Source organism: Ctenopharyngodon idella, chromosome 17, assembly GCF_019924925.1.
Source record: "Ctenopharyngodon idella isolate HZGC_01 chromosome 17, HZGC01, whole genome shotgun sequence".
NCBI lineage: Eukaryota > Metazoa > Chordata > Actinopteri > Cypriniformes > Xenocyprididae > Ctenopharyngodon > Ctenopharyngodon idella.
Genome location: NC_067236.1, coordinates 21,306,672 through 21,328,991, shown reverse-complemented (window position 1 = coordinate 21,328,991; position 22,320 = coordinate 21,306,672). Strand labels below are relative to the sequence as shown.

General features: G+C 36.7%; 1 protein-coding gene across 7 annotated transcripts; it reads right to left on the bottom strand.

The window, feature by feature from the left end:
- Positions 1 to 2,378: 2,378 nt before the first annotated feature.
- On the bottom strand, positions 2,379 to 22,311 carry dglucy (D-glutamate cyclase). 7 transcript variants are annotated; one of them, XM_051867063.1, is made up of 13 exons: positions 22,233 to 22,311; positions 21,192 to 21,346; positions 20,201 to 20,354; positions 18,186 to 18,384; positions 17,884 to 18,034; positions 15,338 to 15,460; positions 14,782 to 14,985; positions 10,103 to 10,363; positions 9,242 to 9,341; positions 6,597 to 6,745; positions 6,223 to 6,342; positions 4,293 to 4,447; positions 2,379 to 2,791 (listed from the first exon to the last, which is right to left on the bottom strand). In XM_051867063.1, exons 2-13 carry the CDS (start codon positions 21,286 to 21,288, stop codon positions 2,648 to 2,650), a joined length of 1,857 nt encoding a protein of 618 aa, XP_051723023.1. In that variant the 5' UTR covers positions 21,289 to 21,346; positions 22,233 to 22,311; the 3' UTR covers positions 2,379 to 2,647. The 7 variants fall into 7 exon arrangements, with proteins under 7 accessions (XP_051723023.1, XP_051723026.1, XP_051723024.1 ...); XM_051867066.1 differs by having other exon boundaries at positions 21,192 to 21,275; XM_051867064.1 differs by having other exon boundaries at positions 21,192 to 21,330; positions 22,233 to 22,279.
- Between the last annotated feature and the right edge of the window lie 9 nt (positions 22,312 to 22,320).

Sequence of the window (22,320 nt, the reverse complement as noted above, 5' to 3'; positions counted from 1 at the left end):
GCTTAAATACAGCTGTGATTAATTTGTATGAAGTCATATTCCCACTAAAACGCATCCAGCACCATTTCTTAAAGAAATTGATGGGCCTATTTATTTTATTTTCATGCTTCTCCGGTCCCTGAGAAAAGTTTAATACTTTCAGGTGTAACAAGAGCCATACTAATTAAAAGTCTGCCGTTTATTTTACTTTATGATTAAGGGTTTTGGGATGATCTTCTCCAGTGTTGATTTTGGTTGAACCTTGGAAGGAGGAAAGACTCATCTCTAAAAAGAGCTGTGATAATATACAAATTTCCAAATAACATGAATGTGTTATGCAACACGGATCTGAACTAAAACAAGCTGCTTGTACTCTCCGATACATGAGAAGTTTTTTTTTTATTTTTTATTTTTTAAAGTTCCTTGGAGTACAACAAATATTTTTGTAAAATAATTTATTGTCCCATGATATGCGTCAAATACCTACCATCACAATAACAAGTTACCACCCAAGAATGTAGCCTAATAGAGTACCTCAGGGATGACATGTTTTTGTGGGCCAACCCGGAAGTTAGCGGCGCACGGGTTCCCTCGATCGAAAGCCAATACATTTTTCCCATAGACTTTTGGAAAAATCGCAAAAAATAAGCTGTGTTTAACAAAGGGTTATGACACTTACACGTTTTGTCTATCAAGTTAACACAACATTTATAAAAGATATAAAAAGCTAACCGTAAGCTATAAACGGACTACAGCACACCATGGTCGTGGATCAACGTCACCACCATGCTTGCTGATTATGATCTGCACTGTGTATGAATACTTATCCACTTTTTCATGAGAAATGCTGTCCAAATGTCCTGTTTGTCATGATGACATCTAAAGTCCCGCCAAAGGAAGTAGTTCCTTTTAGCAATTTGTTAGCAACCGCCGTTTTTAAGACACAATAAAGGTTTAAAAAATCGTGTTATAACTGGTGTGTTTTATGTCATAGATCAAAACGTGAAAATATTTAAAGGCTTTGTTAACCACAGACCTTATATCAGGCGATTTAGCAAAAATGGAACCGACGATGGAACCGGAAGTCCTAAAATGCTAACTCGCTTCTGGGTTTTGCCTACAAAAACACTTCATCCCTGAGGTAGGCTTGTTAATTCGATTTAATCAAAGCTGCACTACTGGCCTCTCTATCGCCATCTGTGGTTGAAAATAAAATTGCATGTATTGGATGAATCGATTGAGTGATCGCCATTTGGGAGCGGATCTATCACGCTACAAACTACTGATAGCAAGAGGAATGATCAACAAAGTATATCAGATAAAATGTAATCTGAGCAAGTACTAGACTAACTTATATCTGCCGCTGTGGGTTCATATTTTGTTTTGACATGGGTTCTGACACTTATGCCACATTCCAGGCAACCCGTAAACCGTGTTTTTCCAACCTTCTACCTGTGAAAGTGCACTGGAACGGCAGTCAAACCCGTGACTTCCCACCCGTGAACTCGTACTAGATCGATGTACTCTCAGTTCCGCGCTCTGACGTCACATAGCTCGTGAAACAAACAATGGCAGCCCCTACGGATGCGGTGTTTATGCAAGTGCACAGGAAAATAACATCTTGCCTTATGCGCCGTTTTTCCTCCTCCATTTCCCTCAAATAAGCAAGGAATAAGCACCTTTGGCGATGGAAATAATTGTAAATGAGCATAAGCCCCGTATGGTATGGTTTGTTTACACTCAGGCAGTTTGGCGTGACTTGCCTGGAACGCTGCAAAGTCGTGAGCCGTGGTTTGAAGTCGTGACTTACGGGCTCAGAAACCTGCCTGGAACGCAGCATTACCATCTTGACTCCCTGCGTTTCTGACAATAGGTCATTTTGATGTTTTGATAATAGGTGATTCTCCAGAGGGCTGCCGTTCAACGCGATTTAGTTATAATGCTACATAACATTATTGTAATTATAAGCCACATGAGATTTGGTAGCCGGACTTTGTTTTCTGTATTTACAGACATGACGAAAATCTGGTATTTTCCCGCGAAATCCGACCCCGTAGCTTAAATATTTTATCATGGCAGCGGCTATTTCAAAGTGAAAATAGCATATTTTCTTAGCGATATTAGCAATAGTAGCATTTTCTGGCTAGTGTAAATAGCGTTTGCTAACAAAGGACTCGGTTTTAGCATAGGCTTATGATAGTGAATCGGGATTGGCAAAAATACGTTTTTTTTTTTTTTTTTTTTTTTTACATTGTTTTCTCAATTAATAATAGAATTATATTAATTTTTAAGCCCAAATTCTTCCATGGTGTAGCTTTTAAAAATATTGTTGACTGAATATATTCAGTAGGAATGTGTTGCATGTGGTTAGGATATTTGTAATATCTGAAAAACAACTGTTTATTCATTCTTTTAAATCATTTATTTCCTACAGCAAAAATATTTTTTACAGTGAGAAGCAACAGAGATTGTTTTGTAAGGTGAGAGCACAAAAATGAAACACTTTCATGTTGTCTTTATATTAAAGAAACAACAAAAATGTTACCATGGCAGCCATTTCTATTACATTCACATTCTTGTATTCATCTGTGAGAAAGTGTGAGAATAGTAGACATTGGTCACAGATCTGCCTGTGGCTATGTGATGTGTCCACTACCACATGATGACATTAGGCAAGAGTGAGATGCCTAAGACGCTGTATGACGTCAGAATGGTATGGGTGAAAGGTCAATCCGTCCACCTCCAGTCCCAGGTTTGCCGTTTTACCACTGCGGACACCATATTTTACCAAAATGTGGAGCATGTCTTCCTCCTGTTTTCAAATAAAAGAACCACGTCAAGACATGTCTTCAGTAATGCATTCAGTGGTGATGGTCTTTTATTTTAAGCTACATGTGGGAGTGAGAATTTTAAAACAGGAAAAATGTTATTAAAATGTCAATCCCTAGCAGCCACTGAGAAGAAACAACATGATAGACACAGAAAATATTTAGGCGAACAGGAAGGAATGTGAATACAGGGTTAACGGGCTGGATCCGGGCTGGATTGTGGCCGTGATAATTATACCGTATACTGGCAGAGGTTCTGAAGTGGTCTGCAGCTCACCGCAAATGTAAAAATGGCCAGTGTTGACTGGAAGCAGCGCTGCGACGTGCCTGCAAGTTTTATAGCAGTGGATTTCCGTTGAAAACAAAATGGGATACAAAAACTAAGAGTACGAGGTGATATAATGAGGTGAGACATGCATAAACCCTTGCAGTGCAGAAACCCTCATTAACAGAGGAGAATAGATGTTTTAACTCTTTCCCCACCAGTGACGGAATTTTCTGTCAATTATCAGACAACACTTTCCACCAATGACAGAATTTTCCAACTTTACGTGCTTTCACTTTTATATGGTAGGGGGCAGTATTAATTGTTTTTAAAGCAGAGGCTCTGTTCTTTCCTTTTATCTACTGCATGTTCAGATATTCATACAACAAAATATCCTGGGGGCCATGAAAGTTTTGCTTTGATGTCAGGCGCTCTAGAGACACCAGCCACCATAGTCACATGCCAGTTTCACATTCTGTACTATAGACTTGCCAATAACAGGTTTCTCAGTGGGTGTATCACTGAGTGGGGAGAACCCGTTTAATGTTTTTTATTGGAATGGAACAGTGGTGTTTTGTCCCGCGACTATGCCGTCTCACGGTCACCCAGTTGCCCTGCAACTGGAACCAAACAAATGTACGGGGGTCGCTAAGCTAGTCGCATCCAAAGTAGTATCTAGAGCCCTTGCATTCTTACTATCCTTAATTAAGTTTGGATGCGTGTCTTTAATTCTGAAAACTTCTCTGTCAGCCTAGCTATTTCCCTGCATTTATCACGTGAAACCCTCACCGCGGACAGAGAAGGCTACGTTAAACATGTGGCAGATGCCACCATGACTCACTTTGTTTGTTAACTGATTCTGGCTACACAGTTATTTGATGGATTTATAAAAAAAAAAAATGGAGCGCAAGAGAGAAAAAAGACAGTAAGCACGAATGACAAGTTAACAGGCTAGCGAAATGCTAACGCGCTGTGATAGCGGTTTAGATTAAAAGCTAGTGATGTCAGATTAATGTGATAGGCAATATTAGATATATAGTGATGATCAAGTTATATTTAGCAATACATACAACACGGAATGATAGTAAATACAGATCCAAAACAAAGCTAGCAAACGCAAACCACTCACTCGCTGGCGGGGAAAGAACTGATGTAATCTCAGATTGAATTTATCCACCATAATCATCAGTCATCATTTATTTTTGAAAATACTGTTTTACCTTGGCAATGGTGGGCAGACAAGCAGACAACAGGCTCTGTTGATCAGGTGTCGGCGACAAACTCAAACCTCTCTGGAGGTACCGCCAGTGTATTGGACAAAGACTCAGAACATACAGCGCACAGGCGACAGCATAGCCACCCCAGTTGGACACTCCTACAACACAGGAAATGGACAATAGTTAAGCAAGGAAAAGATTGTTCATGGTACTGGTACTCCATCTCTGTGGTTGTGTTTCCCATACATTGATTTATTAGTGGCGGCTCGCCACAATATTAACATTAACAAATAGATTTCACTGCCTATTCATTACCTAGACTGTAGCAGCCCGAAAATGTATTTAAACTTCTCATTATAACATAAAAGTTCTTGTTTCATGCCATTGCAGTCAAACAAACTAAAATCAAAAGCGTGATAAGGCTTTGTGTCTGTTTGAGCTGCACAAAGAGAAGTGCGCACTTCGCCGAGGTCCACCCACCCCAGTTTCACAAAGTCCTGTGGGAAACACTGTACATGATTCCGCAGATAACATTATTTAAAATATAAATAGCATTAAATTAAATTATATATTTTTGCATTTTTCAATATTATTTATAATTTTTGCGGGTAAATATTCTAGGTTAAAAACAGAAGTGGTAAGGGGCGATTTCGAAACACTGCCAAAGTCACGTGATTTCAGTAAATGAGGCTTTGTTACATTATAACCGTTTCGAAACGTTTCGAAATTTCAATTATCTCTGTGAACCCACGAATCATGCGGATTCACTGAGAACCACTGAACAAGTGTCTATTGGTTTTACCTGATCAGTTTTATAAATTTGCAGATGTTTTAATTAGACATTAGTAGGCTATAATTAAAATGAATAATAGTAGTTATTAGCCTCTTATTGGCCTGTTTAGATGAGCCATCCATGGATCAAACAAAACATGCCCTGAAAATTGATAAAAGAACACATATTATACAGACACTTGACTAGAATGATTAGTTAATTGCATTTGATAGATTTTACTTTCAATAAAACATTTGCAATGGGTTTGGAAAAGGTGTTTTAATGCATGTATAACCTGAGTTTTGTTTGTACTACACTATTCTGACCAGCAGGGTCTTTCGAACGCTTTGAAACAGTAAATCATTTTGCAAAGCAATTGGTTCAATTGATTCAAAGCTTTGAAAAGCTTTGTTTCTCCCATCACTAAGTAGAAGATCTGTCGACTGTGCAGTATACTGTATGTGAATTGCTGTAATCTCAACCTCAATTTGTAAAAACAGAAGTGTTGACAGTTTTTTTGTTAATCAAGATTATGGCGCAAAAGATGTCAACACAACTTGTAATAATTTAAATATCATTTTATAGTAGTTAAATGAATTACTATCCAACTGAAACCAGAATTTAAGATTCTTATTATTATTTTCCATCCTATTTCCATTTGTAAATGTGCCTAAATGTCAACAAAATCTTGGAAATCACACCATTTTTAAGCCAGACAGACAGTGGAAACACAGGAAACCAATGACACAATGTCAAAGAACATATTTTGCACTTCCTAAAATATGGGAAACTATAAATGAGGAACAAGTGGGTTTAATGTGAAACTTTGCGTATAACCATGTAGGTTGAACTTTGTTTCCAGCCAGCAGGAGGGCAAGTGATGCTCACTGCAGAGCCAAATGACATCCAGCTTCACCTCTCTGGACATCAAGGGTTGAGTTTGACATAGTCCAGCTCCATCTCAGTGGATCCAGTAGGTGGAAGGATAGCGTTATGGGTAGGCTTAGGGTCTGGTTGGACCTTCTAGCTCCACCCATTATGCCCAAATTACATCCAAAGAGGGGGAGCTGGACTTCACGCTCCACCCATGGCTCTGCAGTGAGCAGCCTCTCCAGGAAGGATGTACACACATTACGTGGTCTCTGTGTGAGGTGTGCTTACCTGCTGTGATGGCAAAATCAGCACCCACGTCACATGCAATCAGATTCCCATTAGGCATGTATGCTTTAACTGCTGCTTTGACTTTACCCATACCAAGCTCATTACCACCATCTCCGATCCCTGTACACACAGACACACGCAATTAATCCTGTTCCAAAGAAGCAACAGATCTCATTACAATGCTCCCTAGTGACAATCGTTAATTGGGAACAAAGTTGGTTACTCAAGCCTTATGACCGTTAAAAGAGATTAGGATGTTCACTACGTCAGATCAAACCACAATCAAATCAAAATCTACTTCCATCTCATTACACAGCAACATTTGATAGTGTAAGTTGATGACAGAGGTTTGGTGCTTTGACGCTCTGGCTTACCTGTGGTAGTGATTCCCGCAATAGTGCTGGCAGTGGTGAAGAGATCGTCTATTGGGTCGACTAAATGCCTGATGTTCACCCCCCTCATGTTGTAGTAGTTCCCGTCTGCAGCCCGGCCGCTGCGCTCTATTGCCACCAAGTGGTCGAACCTTTGCAGTACACATAGTAACAATTTATTATGAGTTCAACTACATGGTAAACAAGATGTGGGCTGTTTGGAATAGCAACTATTTCTGCTGTTTAGTATGTATAGTGTGGTTCAATCTGCAAATTAGGTTAAGACTTAAAGGATTAGTTAATTACAGAATTAAAATTTCTGAATAATTTACTCACCCCCATGTCATCCAAGATGTCTGTCTTTCTTCAGTCGAAAAGAAATTAAGGTTTTTGTGGAAAATATTCCAGGATTTTTCTCCATATAGTGGACTTCAACAGTTACCAACAGGTTGAAGGTCCAAATGTCAGTTTCAGTGCGGCTTCAAAGAGCTCTACATGATCCCAGATGAGGAATAAGGGTCTGATCTAGCGAAACAAATGGTCATTTTCTAAAACAAAAATTTATATACTTTTTAACCACAAATGCTCATCTTGCACTGCTCTGCAATGCGCCACGCATTACGTAATCACGTTGGAAAGGTCACACATGACGTAGACAGAAGTACCGATCCAGTGTTTACAAAGCAAACGTGCAAAGACGAAGTCAAACACCCTTTAAAACAACGATGGCAGATGAGTATTTTGCCCTACCACGGTACTTCCACCTACGTCATGTGTGACCTTTCCAACGTGATTACGTAATGCGTGGTGCATCTCAGAGCAGTGCAAGACGAGCATTTGTGGTTAAAAAGTATATAAAGCTTTATTTTTTTTTTTTGAAAAAATAAACCGATTGTTTTGCTAGATAAGACTCTTATTCCTCGTCTGGGATCATGTAGAGCTCTTTGAAGCTGCACTGAAACTGACATTTGGACCTTCAACCCGTTGGTAACTGTTAAAGTCCACTATATGGAGAAAAATCCTGGAATGTTTTCCTCAAAACCTTCATTTCTTTTTGACTGAAGAAATAAAGACAAACATCTTGGATGACATGGGGGTGAGATAATTATCAGGAAATTTTAATTCTGAAGTGAACTAATCCTTAACCTTTTTTTTTTTTTTATAAATGTGTGACGAATAAACGAAGTAATATCAACTGTCTGATTTTCTTTCTTTCTTTAGTCATTATTTGATCAAAATGGCAAGAGTTGGATCAAAGGAATATATTCCAGATACAGTATAAATTAAGCTCATTTGACAGCATTTGTGGCATAATGTTGAAAATAATTTTCACTTATTTTCTTTAAAGAAAAGCAAAAATCTGTATTACAGTGAGGCAACTGAAGTGAATGGGGCCAATTCTGAATAATTCCAATAGTATATTGGATATTTATGTCTTAAAGTGACAGAAACCTTATATTCCTGCTGCTACCTGTGTTTTGTTAACCAAACACTCACTGCAAAAAAACAAAAACTCACTGCTCTTGACTGAATAACTTTTGTAACTTTAATAAGGATTAATCAATATTTAATTTATACAGTGAAGACTATGCAGTGTTATTTTACATTTGATTATTTAATTTCTGTACATAATCTACCTAATCTGTATCTAACTACTGTTAGATCTACCGGAAAAGCACTGTTTATTTAATTTGCATCTATTGTGTTTATTCTATTGCTTATTTGTGCTATTGCTTGTAGTTTGATTATTTGTTCTTATTTTATTACAGACTGTTTACTTGTCTTTAATAGTGTTTGAAAATTATATTTTATATTATATTTATGTGCCAAAACATTTCTCTGCGCTAAATTATAAATACGAAAATATACTGGGGTGCATCGATTCAATTACATATACACCTAGGATGGCTTGAGGGTGAGTAAATCATGGGAAAATTTTCATTTTTGGGGAACTATCCCTTTAAGCTTAAGATGTATTGAATCCGGAATATTCCTTTAATAATGCAGTAAGTAACGGATAATGCACAGTCATTATCATAAAATAAACCCCAACATGGGGTCTAGTATCACCCTGAAGTGGGTTATTTTATGATAATGATAGGCTATGATTGTACATTATCCCTCTTATTACATGGGTAATCACCAAATAACTACATAAATGGACACGAAATATTGATTGAGTTGAGACACAGTTATATACTGTAGGAAATCAGTTGTCTGGGAACATGAATTAAACATATCAATAACAGTCATTAAACATGAATTAAGTATGTCATGTGACAATAATGTACTATACTACTGTTTATAATATTCATTGTTGCATAATGTGCTTAGTTTAACACACACACACACATACACATATATATATATATATATATATATATATATATATATATATATATATATATATATATATATATATATATATATATATATATATATATATATATATATATATATATATATATATATATATATATATACACACACATATACATACATACATATACATACACACACACAAAAAAGGCAGTATACAGTATGCATTTTCAACTGATGTCATTTTCAGGCATATTCTATCACATTTGATCTTAATAAAGATGAAGAAAAAGCAGTGGATGGAAAATGAGATTGAACCACCATTACACCTGGGCTTTGAGGGATCTCCATCATGGCACAGGAAGTGAAGTGCTGAGTCAGGGCCATTACTCTGGAAACTTATTACTGGCACTGCAGTCTTTATCACACCTGTTAGTGAATAAACACACACACACACAAATCTCTGTACATTAGAATAACATTCTGTCCTAACCAGTTTCCAGTGTCATGTATTATCCTTCAGAAATCATTCTAAAATGATTTCTGAAGGATCATACATGATTTGCTGCTCAAGAAACATTTCAATTATCATCATTATTGCTGCTTAACATTTTTGTTGAAACCTTGATATATATATATATATATATATATATATATATATATATATATATATATTTATTTATTTATTTATTTATTTTTTCCTCCTCAGGATTCTCTGATAGTTGAAGTTACAGAACTTGAAGATTTTTTTCACCATTTTTTGTTATTGGCTAGTTTTGTGATTGGCTTAAAATGTAGACTGACATTTCACATGGAAAACTTTTTAAATTTTAAATGGTGATTTCCAAGAAATGTCATGCAAAATAATAGAAATTCATTGCACGGTGAGTGCGTGTTTTTACTCCTTCCAGAAACAGGTCTAATTTCTGATAACATCTATTTTAGTGATATCAGTGACTTACAGCACCTTAAATGTGGAGCAGATTTTGTAGCTGTGAAATTCCACAGTGGATGGAGCAACACAACAAAATAAAAGCCAAACAACCTGCAAAACACCTTGTCACACATCATTTGTTGTGGTCATGGCTAGTTAGGACCAAAGTGGCATCTTGTTTTGTCACGCCTGGCTAGCAAACCAGAGAATATCTCAAAAACACTAAATCAGCAACGCTAAAGGCCAAATGCGGCACCTTTCTTCACAGCATCCTGCATGATGTGCTGATTCATCTCCAAAGCCCGCTTATCCGTCACGATGACCACCTCTTTGCGGAGTGCTTGAAGCATAGCTGCCATGGCGATGGCCCCAGGCGGGCCATCAGTCTCTTCAGGGGGGTTGTGCATGTAGTGTGTGGGGAAGCCAGTAGTGATGAGAACAGAGGAGGAGTGGGACAGAGAGAGACAGGCCTTTAGGAGCTCATCCTGCAAGAACAGGGCCCGAATACCTCTTGCACCTGCACACAAACCACACAGTTACACTGTATGTATCTTTAAAGTCATGATGAAACGGATGTACAATGACGTGCAATACGTATACATACATCACTCGCCAATTTATTTTCTATTAATGGGTATAGCTACAAGTACATGTATTCATCCCGAACTGTCACGGTACGGTCATGGTTCAGTGCATACAGTCAGATGACGAACACAGTCAGTCACAGGCGATCCACACTCTAATCCAGAAGGGGGCACACACGGTAATGTAATGCTGTTTACTAACTGCCACAACATGAAAAGAGCAGAAGAAGTAGAACAGATGATCTATGCATAGATATGTTTACGTGTAATCTCTCAACCAGTGTTTCAACCGCGGAAAGACATCAATAAAACAGCTTGAGAATAATACCTCACATAACATTACATTTACCTCAGGCAAGTCATTTAGTGTCCACAGCATGTTAGTTCACTAGAGAAATGAACTCTAGAGGGAGCATTTCACTAAATATATGCACTATATTAGATTATATATTCATATTTACTTTACCTGTTAGTAATGTCTTATTTAATATATGTTTAAACAAATTTGTCATGAAAACAAGTTGTGACAGTAACTGTAAATGATTATATTTCTGGAATAGAAAAATAATTGAAAAATAATTTTTATAATTAGATTTAGAAGTTAAAGCAAAACCATGTTTTTTTTGTTATTATATCTAAAAAATAAATAGCAACTGAATTTAATAGTTTGGGCTCTGTTGTTAATTGTAACCTTTGATATTATAGTAATGTGCAAGAAAGGGCTCCCTGTATAGTTTACAGCATTAGATGAGATAATTGAAATTGAATTTATTTAATGAGACAATTTGTTTAATAAACCAATGTTCAAAGCTACAATATGTAAGATTTTTGCAGTAAAATATCCAAAAACCACTAGACCAGTGTTATATTTTGTTCAGTTGAGTACTTACAATATCCCAAATGTTTCCAACTATTTGTAAATCGTGAGAAAAATCGCAATTTTAACCAAGGATACGGGACGTGTCCGGGAGTCGCCTGTCAATGGCGTCATATCTGCGTTACCCTCGGTTTCCGGTTTTATTTTGTAGAAACCATGGAAACACTAAAGATGCTTTAATATATTACATGTTTTATTCGACAAGGGAACAACTGTTTGGTTACATTTATAGAAAGAAAACGAATTACTGTTAAAGCTCAACACGTTTAGTCTTATTGTTTAAATCTAGTTTTCTTGATTTTCCGAGAGTACCATGCTTTTACCATGCCTCAGAGAAAAACACTATTTTGTTAAGTAGCTAAGTAATACAGCATTTTCTCCATCATACAATATGTTTTAAAATTAATTGCATGCCATTTATCAACACAAGCCATCCAGCATTTATTATGATATTCTAAAATCGATCTATCTTACTGCAGTGTGTAACAAGTGTCTCACAGCAGCCGCCGAGCGAACGCTCAGAGTAACGTTATAACATCATGTTCAACACACAAATGTATCTAATATGATAAACAGAGCTGTGTTACCTCATACTCATGACTGGAAGAAGTGGAAACGGCGCCTGCGGCATAATAAAAGTTACGCTGCTCACGAGGCGTGTGTCGCTCGTCTCTCATTATCAATCTCTCCAGCGGCCTCGTTCAGCTCCAACAGCACTCAGCCCTGTTCTGCTTCCTACTACAGTAGGGGAGTGTGGGGTAAGATGAGCCAGTGGGTAAGTTGACCTACCCCCTGTATCTTGGCAACCGTACCATTTTATTGTCATGTGACCATATATTTTAGAACCACCCATCATTTCTGCCAAACTGTGAAAAGGAGAAGCACATGGTCGCTTATTTACTTTAAAAACTGTTTTCGGCTTGTCAAAGTAAAATTTTAACATAACAGATGTAATGGCTGTTTCATTAAAGCAAATTCGTCCAGGTCTAAAAATATTTGTGATGAATATTGGTGATTTAGCAACGTATAAAACCATGCAAGTCATTTAGCTAAATATTATTCTGAATTGGTAAGCTAGCTAGCTTTTCCTAAAATGGCAGCTATGGGGCAAAGTGAGCCAAATGCTGTGGGGTAAATTGAGCCAGCGTTTTAACTTAGGCATTGAATTTAAGTTAAATCTGAAGTATAAACTGGTGTCATTTCAATGTAATATTACGCAACTGGTTTAGTTTATCTTTATTTTTGAGTTTATTTGATAGGAACAAATCCTTCTCTGATACGAACCAGAGGATGTTTAATCATATATATCTTTCCACCTGTAGTCTCTAATGGCCTAACATGGTCGACATTGCAGAAAAACTACCATGTCTAGAACCTTTTGACTAAAATGTTTATTAGTTTCAGTGATATTTATTCATTCTTATTTAGTTTTTATTTAATTTTACTCAACAAACTCTGTTTAGTCTGTTTATGGGAAGGTTACAACTTGGTGTTCAACATATTGTTTCAGAAATGCAAACAATTAAACAACTGAAATTTCAACTTCATTTGGTTGGTTTTGTGTTGTTTAAGTTAGCTTTAATAAAGTAAATATTTGTAAAAATAATTTAACAAAGAATATTTGTAAAAGGAAATGTGATTATTAAATTAGTATTTAAAGTAGGCACATTATCTTTAAAATTTCACATGGGTTTGATTCAGATTCAGTTAGATGGTCAGTTTACACCCACCTACTGACTCGGATCAACTTACCCCTTACCTGGGGTAAGTTGAGCCAGAGGAAATTTTTTTTTTTTTATAAGAAGCCATATTTTTAGAACACTTTGTCATAGATGTATTCTGATCATTTAAAGTAATAGGAAACATCCTGAAATTACTTTAAATACTTTCATTGTACTTCTGCCTCATTTTCCCTTATCTTGAGGACCACATAAATAAAAAAAAAAAAGGCTCATCTTACCCCACTCTCCCCTAATGTTAATAATTTCATCCATGAACATGATTTCTGCTTGAACCCCGTCCCGATTCTTTTCCACTGACTGTGAGGTGAAGACGACATTTCCCAAGACGGCGTCATCAAGCTACGCCTTTGTTTTAAATAGGCAACCTCTAGCGGCGAAAAACGTACATATTGTAGCTTTAAAAAAAAAAAAGAAGAAGCAATTTTATGTTTAGTTTTTTCCCTCCTGCTGTACCGAACCCGTACCAAACCGTGACTTCAATACTGAGGTACGTACTGAACCGTCATGTTTGTGTACCATTACACCCCTACAACAGTGTACCTTTAAGAGAGTTATATCACATGTACTGTCACACACAGTAACAACTACTACAGGCAGAAAAAACTTGATGGTAGATAGAGACCCCAAAATGTACTTGTACACTTGGTCCACACTTAAAGGGGTAATTCACCCATTATCTGTCATTACTTACTCACCCTCTTTCTTCTGTTGAACATGAAAGATATTTTGAAGAATGTTGGTAACCAGACAGTTGACAGTAGGTGTTGACTTCCATAGTAGGAATAAAATACTATGGAAGTCACTGTCTGGTTACCAACATTCTTCAAAATTTCATCTTTTGTGTTCAACAGAAAAAGAAACTCATACAGGTTTGGAACAACTTGAGGGTGAGTAAATGATGACAACATTTTCATTTTTGGGTGAACTGTACCTGTAAATGTATTAATGTTGCACTCATAAGTTTTTGTTTAGTAGTTGTGCTCACAATTTTATTTTAGTAGTTGTGGTTATGTTGTCGTAGACTTACACTGACACCTAGTGGTGTGGATGTAGCATCATGCTAAAAATATTTCCAGTTAGCAATGCCACTGTAGAAATGCACTTTTCTGGACGCATGTTTCCAGGACATTAACTGGGAGGAAGCCTTTATGGTATCTAGTAGATATCGTGTCACTAATAAGATTCAAATGGTTTTATTTAAAATGATTCGTTGTATTTAGCCAGTAAACCAGGTCATAAATAGATTTAAGAAAAACAGTGATAAGAATATTTCTGATCTTTTCTTTGACTGGTGTGATTTTACATTTTTCTTTAAGGAGATTTCTAGACATTATTTTGGAAGATACATTTTTTAGATAAAATTTTTTAGAAAAGAAAATTTGTTTTGTTCCTAATTTATTCATTATTTTAGGTATCACATTCATAAGTGCTGATGCTCAAAAAAGGCACCAAACTGTACATTTCTAATTCATGTAAAGACTGAAGTAAGGTCTTAAACTTTTATTAATCTTAGAGACAATGTCTGCCCTCATGAGGCGACCCACTCCATGTAAAATGAATAAGTGTGAATAAACTTTTTTTTGTTGTTGTAATTTTAGTCTATTAAAGTGCTGTTTTGTTAAATAATTGAATTTGATATTTTGTTGTATAAAGCTAAGACATTCGTTCATTTTAAGTGTGTCTTTCTTAAGCGTTTATACTTTTTGGGGGTCAAATCTGTGTCGCTTCATACCTGGGTCTTCAACAACAAGCTCCTCAATTGCTCGAATCTGTTGAACAGCTTTTTCGCTAGCCACACTGTAAAGCTGAGGATTCTGGGAAATGCAGAATGTCAAAGGGCATTGTGCTGGCTCAAGAGTGAGGGGTGAAACAATTTCTGCCTTTTGATCGGTGATGAACATGCAGCCAGGAGAGTGTGTGAACGCTAGAGCGGGCTCTGCAACATTAGAAAACAAAAGGTCAACATACAGTACTTTTCCTACACACTGCATACAAATTATCTGTGTACGCTGCAAAAATGACATTAAAGAAACAGAACCTTTAAATCTTAATCTCATTAAGTCTTAAAGGTGAAGTGTGTAATTTCTGATCCACTAGTAGGACCAAACAGAAGAGCAAAACTAAATTTTTCACATCTTCGAGAGATAATACGAGGGGTGCCTGTCTACTGTTTGTAAATCTACAGCTAAGTTGCTCAATGGTTTCTAGGATGTTCTGGCCAAAATATGGCACACTTCACCGTTAAGTCCATCTGTATTGTAATATTGAAGAGTTTCTTGAATTCTTACTGCAGCTCTGTACAGCCTCAACACCTGTGACCCCACAGGCCCAGAACACAGGCACATCACCAGAACACACTTCCACTGGGTCCCCATAGTCTGGTCGAGACAAGTCATGGATGCCCAGCAGCTCTGTGAGAGAGAATCAAGGGTGTTTACGAGATGTTGAACTCTTTCCCTGCCATTGAAAGATCTTTTCCTCATTTATGACACAACGCTTCCCTGCCTTTGACAGAATTTTCCAGCAATCCATGGTTTCACTGTTATAAGGTAGGGGGGGCTATTACAGATCTTCTGAGAGAGTACAGAATCTCTGGATCAAAACACAGGTGAAGAAGCAGCAGAAACAAGTGATAGAAGCATTGCTTATGCACATGTAAGAAAAAAAAAAAAAAAAAAAACAACATTAAACAGCATATCAATCAAAACCTAATGTTACAAAATGAAATGTTGACCCAGGAAGAAGGATAGGACTATGCAACTTTGGGGGTGTTGATGCATGAAGCTAGAATGAATGAATAAATAAATATATTAGGGGTGTAACAGTATGAATACAATCAGTCACATGCGATCCACACTCCAATTCAGAAGGGGGCGCACGCGGTAATGCAACGCAGTTTGCTAACTGCCACAACAGGAAAAAGTGCAGAAGAAGAACAGATGATCTATGCATAGATATGTTTACGTGTAATCTCTCAACCAGTGTTTAAACCGTGGAAAGACATCAATAAAACAGCTTGAGAATAATCTCTCACGTAGCATTACATTTACCTCAGGCAAGTCATTTAGTGTCCACAGCATGTTAGTTCACTAGAGAAATGAACTCTAGAAAGAGCATTTCACTAAATATATGCACTATATTAGTTTATATATTCATTATATTTACTTTATCTGTTAGTAATGTCTTAATCACTGTATATAGTTTACAGCATTAGCTGAGATAGATTTCTTTATCCTTAAGAAAATGTATCCATATATATAATATATATATATATATATATATATATATATATATATATAAAGCTCTGTTCTTTCTTTTGATATATTGCATGTTCAGATATTCACACAAAATATTCTGGGGGCCATGAAAATTTTGTGAAAATGATAAAAAATGCTGGCGCTGACTGTGGCGAGTGAGGGAAGAGTTAAGGAGGAGTAAGTATCTATTTTCCACCTCCAAGCCCCTAAAATGTTAACAGTTCAAGTATGTTTAGACATTTTGATCAGACACACGCAGCTAAGTATTACAGATATTTATATCCAGGCTCTTTGGAGCAAATTCCACCAATAATCAACCTACATGAAACCACTTGGTATTTACATTGGCCCCAACATGTATTTGGACACTTTAAAGCCACACTTAAAATCTCATTTGTTAGATAACAGCATATCAAATCAATTCAGTGTGCGGCCAGCAACCTTCTTGCTCGTTTTTAAGTATTCCCTTGGCTCAACGCACCTGAAGTAAATTTTTGGATTTCTGTTCAATGTCAAAACTGAAATAAAATAACCCTCTATGGGACTAATTATGAAATCACAGCTAGAAAAAAAATAAGTGACTTTATATTTTACATATATTTAAGGCTAAAATCATTTTCCAAAATAAGTTTTCTACATCTGACCATTGGCCTTTTGTTTTTTTTGGGGTGCTGTCATTTATGACTTTGTCACATTAGGGTCAATTATTTTGGGCAAATTGTCTGAAACTTGACATAATTCGATTTTGACCCGTATGGTCATCACTTTTGGAGCATCCCTGCTTGTCAAATCTTCGAAGCTTCATGAAGCAGTGTTTTGAAATCACCCATCACTAGATATTGTTGAATAAAGTCGTTATTTTGTTTTTTGCGCACAAAAAGTATTCTCATCGCTTCATAACATTAAGGTTGAACCACTGTAGTCACATGAACTGTTTTAAATATGTCTTTAGTAGCTTTCTGGGCATTTGAAAGTGTTAATTATCTTGCTGTCAATGGAGGCCTCACTGAGCCATCGGATTTCATCAAAAATATCTTAATTTGTGTTCTGAAGATGAACGAAGGTCTTACCACCCGTAACGACATGAGGGTGAGTAATTAATGACAGAATTTTCAATTTTAGGCAAACTAACCCTTTAATCTAAGCCCTGTCTGTGAAACCAGGCCTATAAACAATACTACAATAACACTGATCAAACTAAGTGTCATTTATTTTAAAGAAATATAGCACAAACGCATTTTTCAAGTAAAATATTTAACGAAAATAAACAACTGTACGTATCCTGTTGAAAATAAAGACCATTTTACTTTGGGCTGTCGAATGCTGCAGCATGGGCAATGTCCATAGTTAATGTAGTTAAATGGTGATTACTCTAACAGGTCACCTGTGTGAACTTGAGAACTGACTTCATACATATACTAAAAATCGCTTTAAGAAAAGCATCATTTGTTTGCACATGCACCTTGCATCAATATTTCATATGCAATGAAATGTATTTTATGTTTGCCTAACGTGTCCAAATGTGTTGGCCCATTGTATTAGAGAGAAACTTTCATTCTTTTGAAACAAGTACATACTAGGGTGTCCAATGTGGACAGGGCCTCCATGTGCCAGTGGGATCACGTGTGTGCATTGAGCCGCAGCGTCCAGCTTGTCCTCTGGTACAGGTCTCATGCTCACCACCATCGGACAATGAAACCGACCTGTGCTAATACAAGGTACTGATGTCTGAAAAAACAAAAACAGGAATAAGCACCTAGAGGATTTCCTTTTGGTCATTTTTACAATTTCAAAGATGGGAAAAAATCTGACTCAAGCAAAATCAAGTAATAAGCTGTACTGCACATGGATGTAATCCAGACCTGGGGTGTCTACTGACCTTGTACATGCTGACATTTTTACCCTGCTCCACATTTCTCACTGGAACCCCAGCGGCCTTTAAGGCTGCTTCAAAGCCAAAGCTACAGCCGAGGTAGAATGTGACCATGTCCGCAAGTTGAGGAGTGTAGGAGGATAAACTAGAGATCTTCTTCATTAGCTTGCCTTTCTCAAACACACAGTACTCTGGACAGTCCTCCCTGATGGAAAGACGCACAAGTACTTATCTATCGCACTTTCACCATCCATCATAAGTCATGTGTCATTTACATAACACAGCAAGAGTTTGAATTAAACGCATATGTGAGGGATTATGGGTTGTGCATACTAAAGGTCCCAGCCTGTTTTTTATTCCCAGTCCATCTCTGTGTAATTATTAAATGACAAGATGATACTAGAACATTTCACTGTGAAAAAAAAGATTAATCTTTTACACCTGTCCGTGACTAAACATAATCTGTTAAAGGGGCCATATTATGCCCAGTCTAGATTTTTTGTTTTCAGTGGTGCAAAACTCGAACGCTACAGGGCACTACTAATGCAACTCAACCAGGCCCTGCCCCTTTATATTGCATATGCCTTGGGTGGGAATTATTTAGATGAGGAATATTGTGAATAGCTATGGAATAGCTTTCCTGATAATTTTCGAAGCTCAGACACACTCTCCCAGTTTAAATGTCCCTAGCCAAGCATTCACATAATGCACCCGATAACCTTGTACTCCATTTCTATCAGATGAAATGCACATGATTATCTTTTGCTTGAACAGCAGCTACGCCAATTATTTTCCATTTGCATTTCTGTCTCTTCCTCGGGACGCCCGAGTACGCCAGCTCCAGTTTGCATCCAGACTCTGACGAAGACTTCAGATGACCCAACACCTGTGAAGAGATGCGCTGACCCCTGAGAGGACTTCAGATGATGCAAACTCTGAAACAACATGCACCACTGCAAAATTCTCTATATATTGTAATCATTATGAACACAACTTGTATAAATTGTCTTAATGGGATCACTGTTTCTGCCTAAATTAATACATTAGCCAACTGCATGATTTGTATTATCTTAGTACTGTACACGTTTGACATATAGACATTACTCTGACACAATCACCTCTGATAACAGATCACTCTAAATTGTAATGTAGAAACATGCATTTTTCTGTAAAGCTGCTTTGAAACGATATGTATTGTGAAAAGTGCTATACAAATAAATGTGAACTGAACTGAGGGTATGATCCAGGAGGAAAACTCAAGACTACAATCCAGGCATTTCAGGGAGTTGAGAATCAGTGATTACTGATATAGAGAATAACTGCCTGTGGAGTGACTTTGTGTTTTGTAACTTTGCAAACAGCAACATTAAACACTAAAGAAAGTTGAAAATGTAAATAAGCACAATAGGTCAGCTTTAAGAAACAACCTCCCACTATGGAAGCTTGTTTCTGCCACTAAATATATATATAAAAAAAAAGGTATAACATTTTGCGACTTTATATCTCACAATTCTGACTTTTTCCTTGCAATTGTGAGTTTACATCTCATATATACTTTTTTTTTTCTCAGAATTGCGTGATATGAACTCACAAACTCACAATTAGGAGTTATATAAAGACACAATTCTGACTTTTTTAAAGTCAGAATTGCAAGATATGAAGTCAGAATTGCAAGTTATAGTCACAATTGTGTTATAAAGTCAGAATTGCGTGATATAAAGTCAGAATTGCGTGATATAAAGTCAGAATTGCAAGTTACAAAGTTAGAATTGTGTGATATAAAGTCAGAATTGCGTGATATAAAGTCAGAATCGCAAGTTATAAAGTCAGAATTGCGAGATATAAAGTCGCAATTGTGAGAAAAAAAAGTCTCAATTACCTTTTTTATTTAGTGGCGGAAACAGGCTTCCATATCATATCACCAAATAAGTGGTGGAAAAATAAATCCATGAAATTTAAAAGTGTTGGTCAGGGTTTTTATTTCAGTTAGGCAGTCGGTGATCACTCTGGTGTGAAGATACCTGATGTCAGATCCTGTGGCGAGGGGCCCGCAGCTCCATTCTCCACATTTGCTCCTGTACAGCAGAGGGAGCGGGCTGCTGTTCGCCCGACAAAACGCCTCAAAGTCATCAGCAAGATCCTTGTGCAAGATCACCACGTTAGCCTGCTGATATCCTGTCAGTAAACATCATTTTCGTGAGATCCTACAATTGTCTCCATGCTTGCGGTCTTTGTAAAATTAAAAAAAAAAAAAAAGGCAACAATTTGGTATGCAAAAAAACAATCACATAAGATCCTACTATAACAATGAACTGAAATTTTAGCTTCCAATTTATATATGGTACAATTATATTGAATTCTTAGTTCTACTAAATTTTATTCATTTAGAATTGGTTCAAAATTACATTATAAACAGAATTACATTAGCATTCTTTTAGGCTTTTTGGCTTAATCATCGATTTTAGGTGCCAAAGTCTGAAAGTGAACACTTATGAGTGAAGGTTAACAGTGCTATAAAAGACAGTGATGTAGTCAAGTTATTTGAGAGGCTTTGCACACTATGTACATTGTCAATGCATTCAATTATATATATGTGCATTATTAGGCGAAAAGTGATTTTAAGTTAATAAATGAAATCCCCAGTATAAAGCACAGATTCTTTTGTCAAGCTGAAATGTGCTTTGCTAACACAATCATATAATCATAATAAAATCAAGAATAAGGTGCCATCAAGGCATCGTGCCATGGCATCTAACCGTGATTTAACCTTTCATACCTGCTGCTATACCAGAAGTGTTCTTAATATCCCGACTCTGGCGAATAACGCTCCGCAGAGCACACGAAGACAAACTCTCTGACTGCCACATGATAATTCCTCTGCTTTATGACAGCCAGACACTTTAAAGCCCAGCTGGTTAATGATTTTAAGCTGATGTAAACCCACTGTTGTAAACGTTAATGCATGATGGTGCATAGCAACTAATACCAAACCAAACCATTTGTGAATCATACCTGGCCTTCTGTTTGCTTGGGTGCTGTATTTCAGTCCGACAGCACGATGGAGAAATGGTTTCATACGTGCACATTTCAACAGCACTGCAGGAAACATTGTCACAGGTTACTGGTCTGCAAAATGTGTTGCTCAGGTTTCCTGGAACATGGAAAACCTGGAAATATCAGAAAACTGAAAAACTGATTTCAAGTTCAGGAAAAGTGTTGTGTATGCATGTGTGTGTGTAATGGAAACGTTTTTGAAAATGGTTTACATGTATCATGGACATGATGTTGAAAAAGCAAAACTTCAAGATGTGTTATAATTTATATCAGGGAGACCAGGGCTAAGGTTTCTGAGTCCAAATACTGTATAACTGTGTTTTCTTTAAGTCAGGTCAGTCTGTCAGTGTTTATTAATGCAAGTTATCACAGGTGTTTTAAAGGGATAGTTCACCAAAAAATTAAACTTGGTTACAAACATTCTTCCAAATATCTTTCTTTGTGTACAGCAGAACAAAGAAATTTATACATGTTTGGAACAACTTCCCTTTAAGTAATATATAAGCCTACCTCTATCTATCTATCTGATTTAATAAAAAAATCATTTTTAAAATAAAAAGCGAAATATAATAAGACCATTTAATCGCATTATGACAACTTATCCATATATATATATATATATATATATATATATATATATATGTCTGTGTGTGTGTGTGTATGCATATATATATATATATATATTTTTTTTTTTATTCTCTATATATATGTACGTCAACATGTCCAGACATACATGAGTTACGTTACGCTACACCTTACCGCCACAGGTTAATAATGTCATTCTCAATGCAAAAAACGATGATAAAAGTGCATAATCTGCAGTGAAACTCACAGCTGAACGAAAATAAACGCTGTCTGGAAGCGCAGACACTTCCGTGATTGGGACAACCAAACAAACACCACGCGACCTGCAGACTCGCACACAAATCAAAGATTTTTTCGACGCTATGTCGGATTTGGCAACTTAGCGACGTTACCATAAATATTTACAAAACTCACCCATCACTGTGGATACGAAGCGACTGCAGAAGACCAACAGCGTTTCCTGTTTTAGCAGGAAACACAAAATGGCCCTAACGACACTACC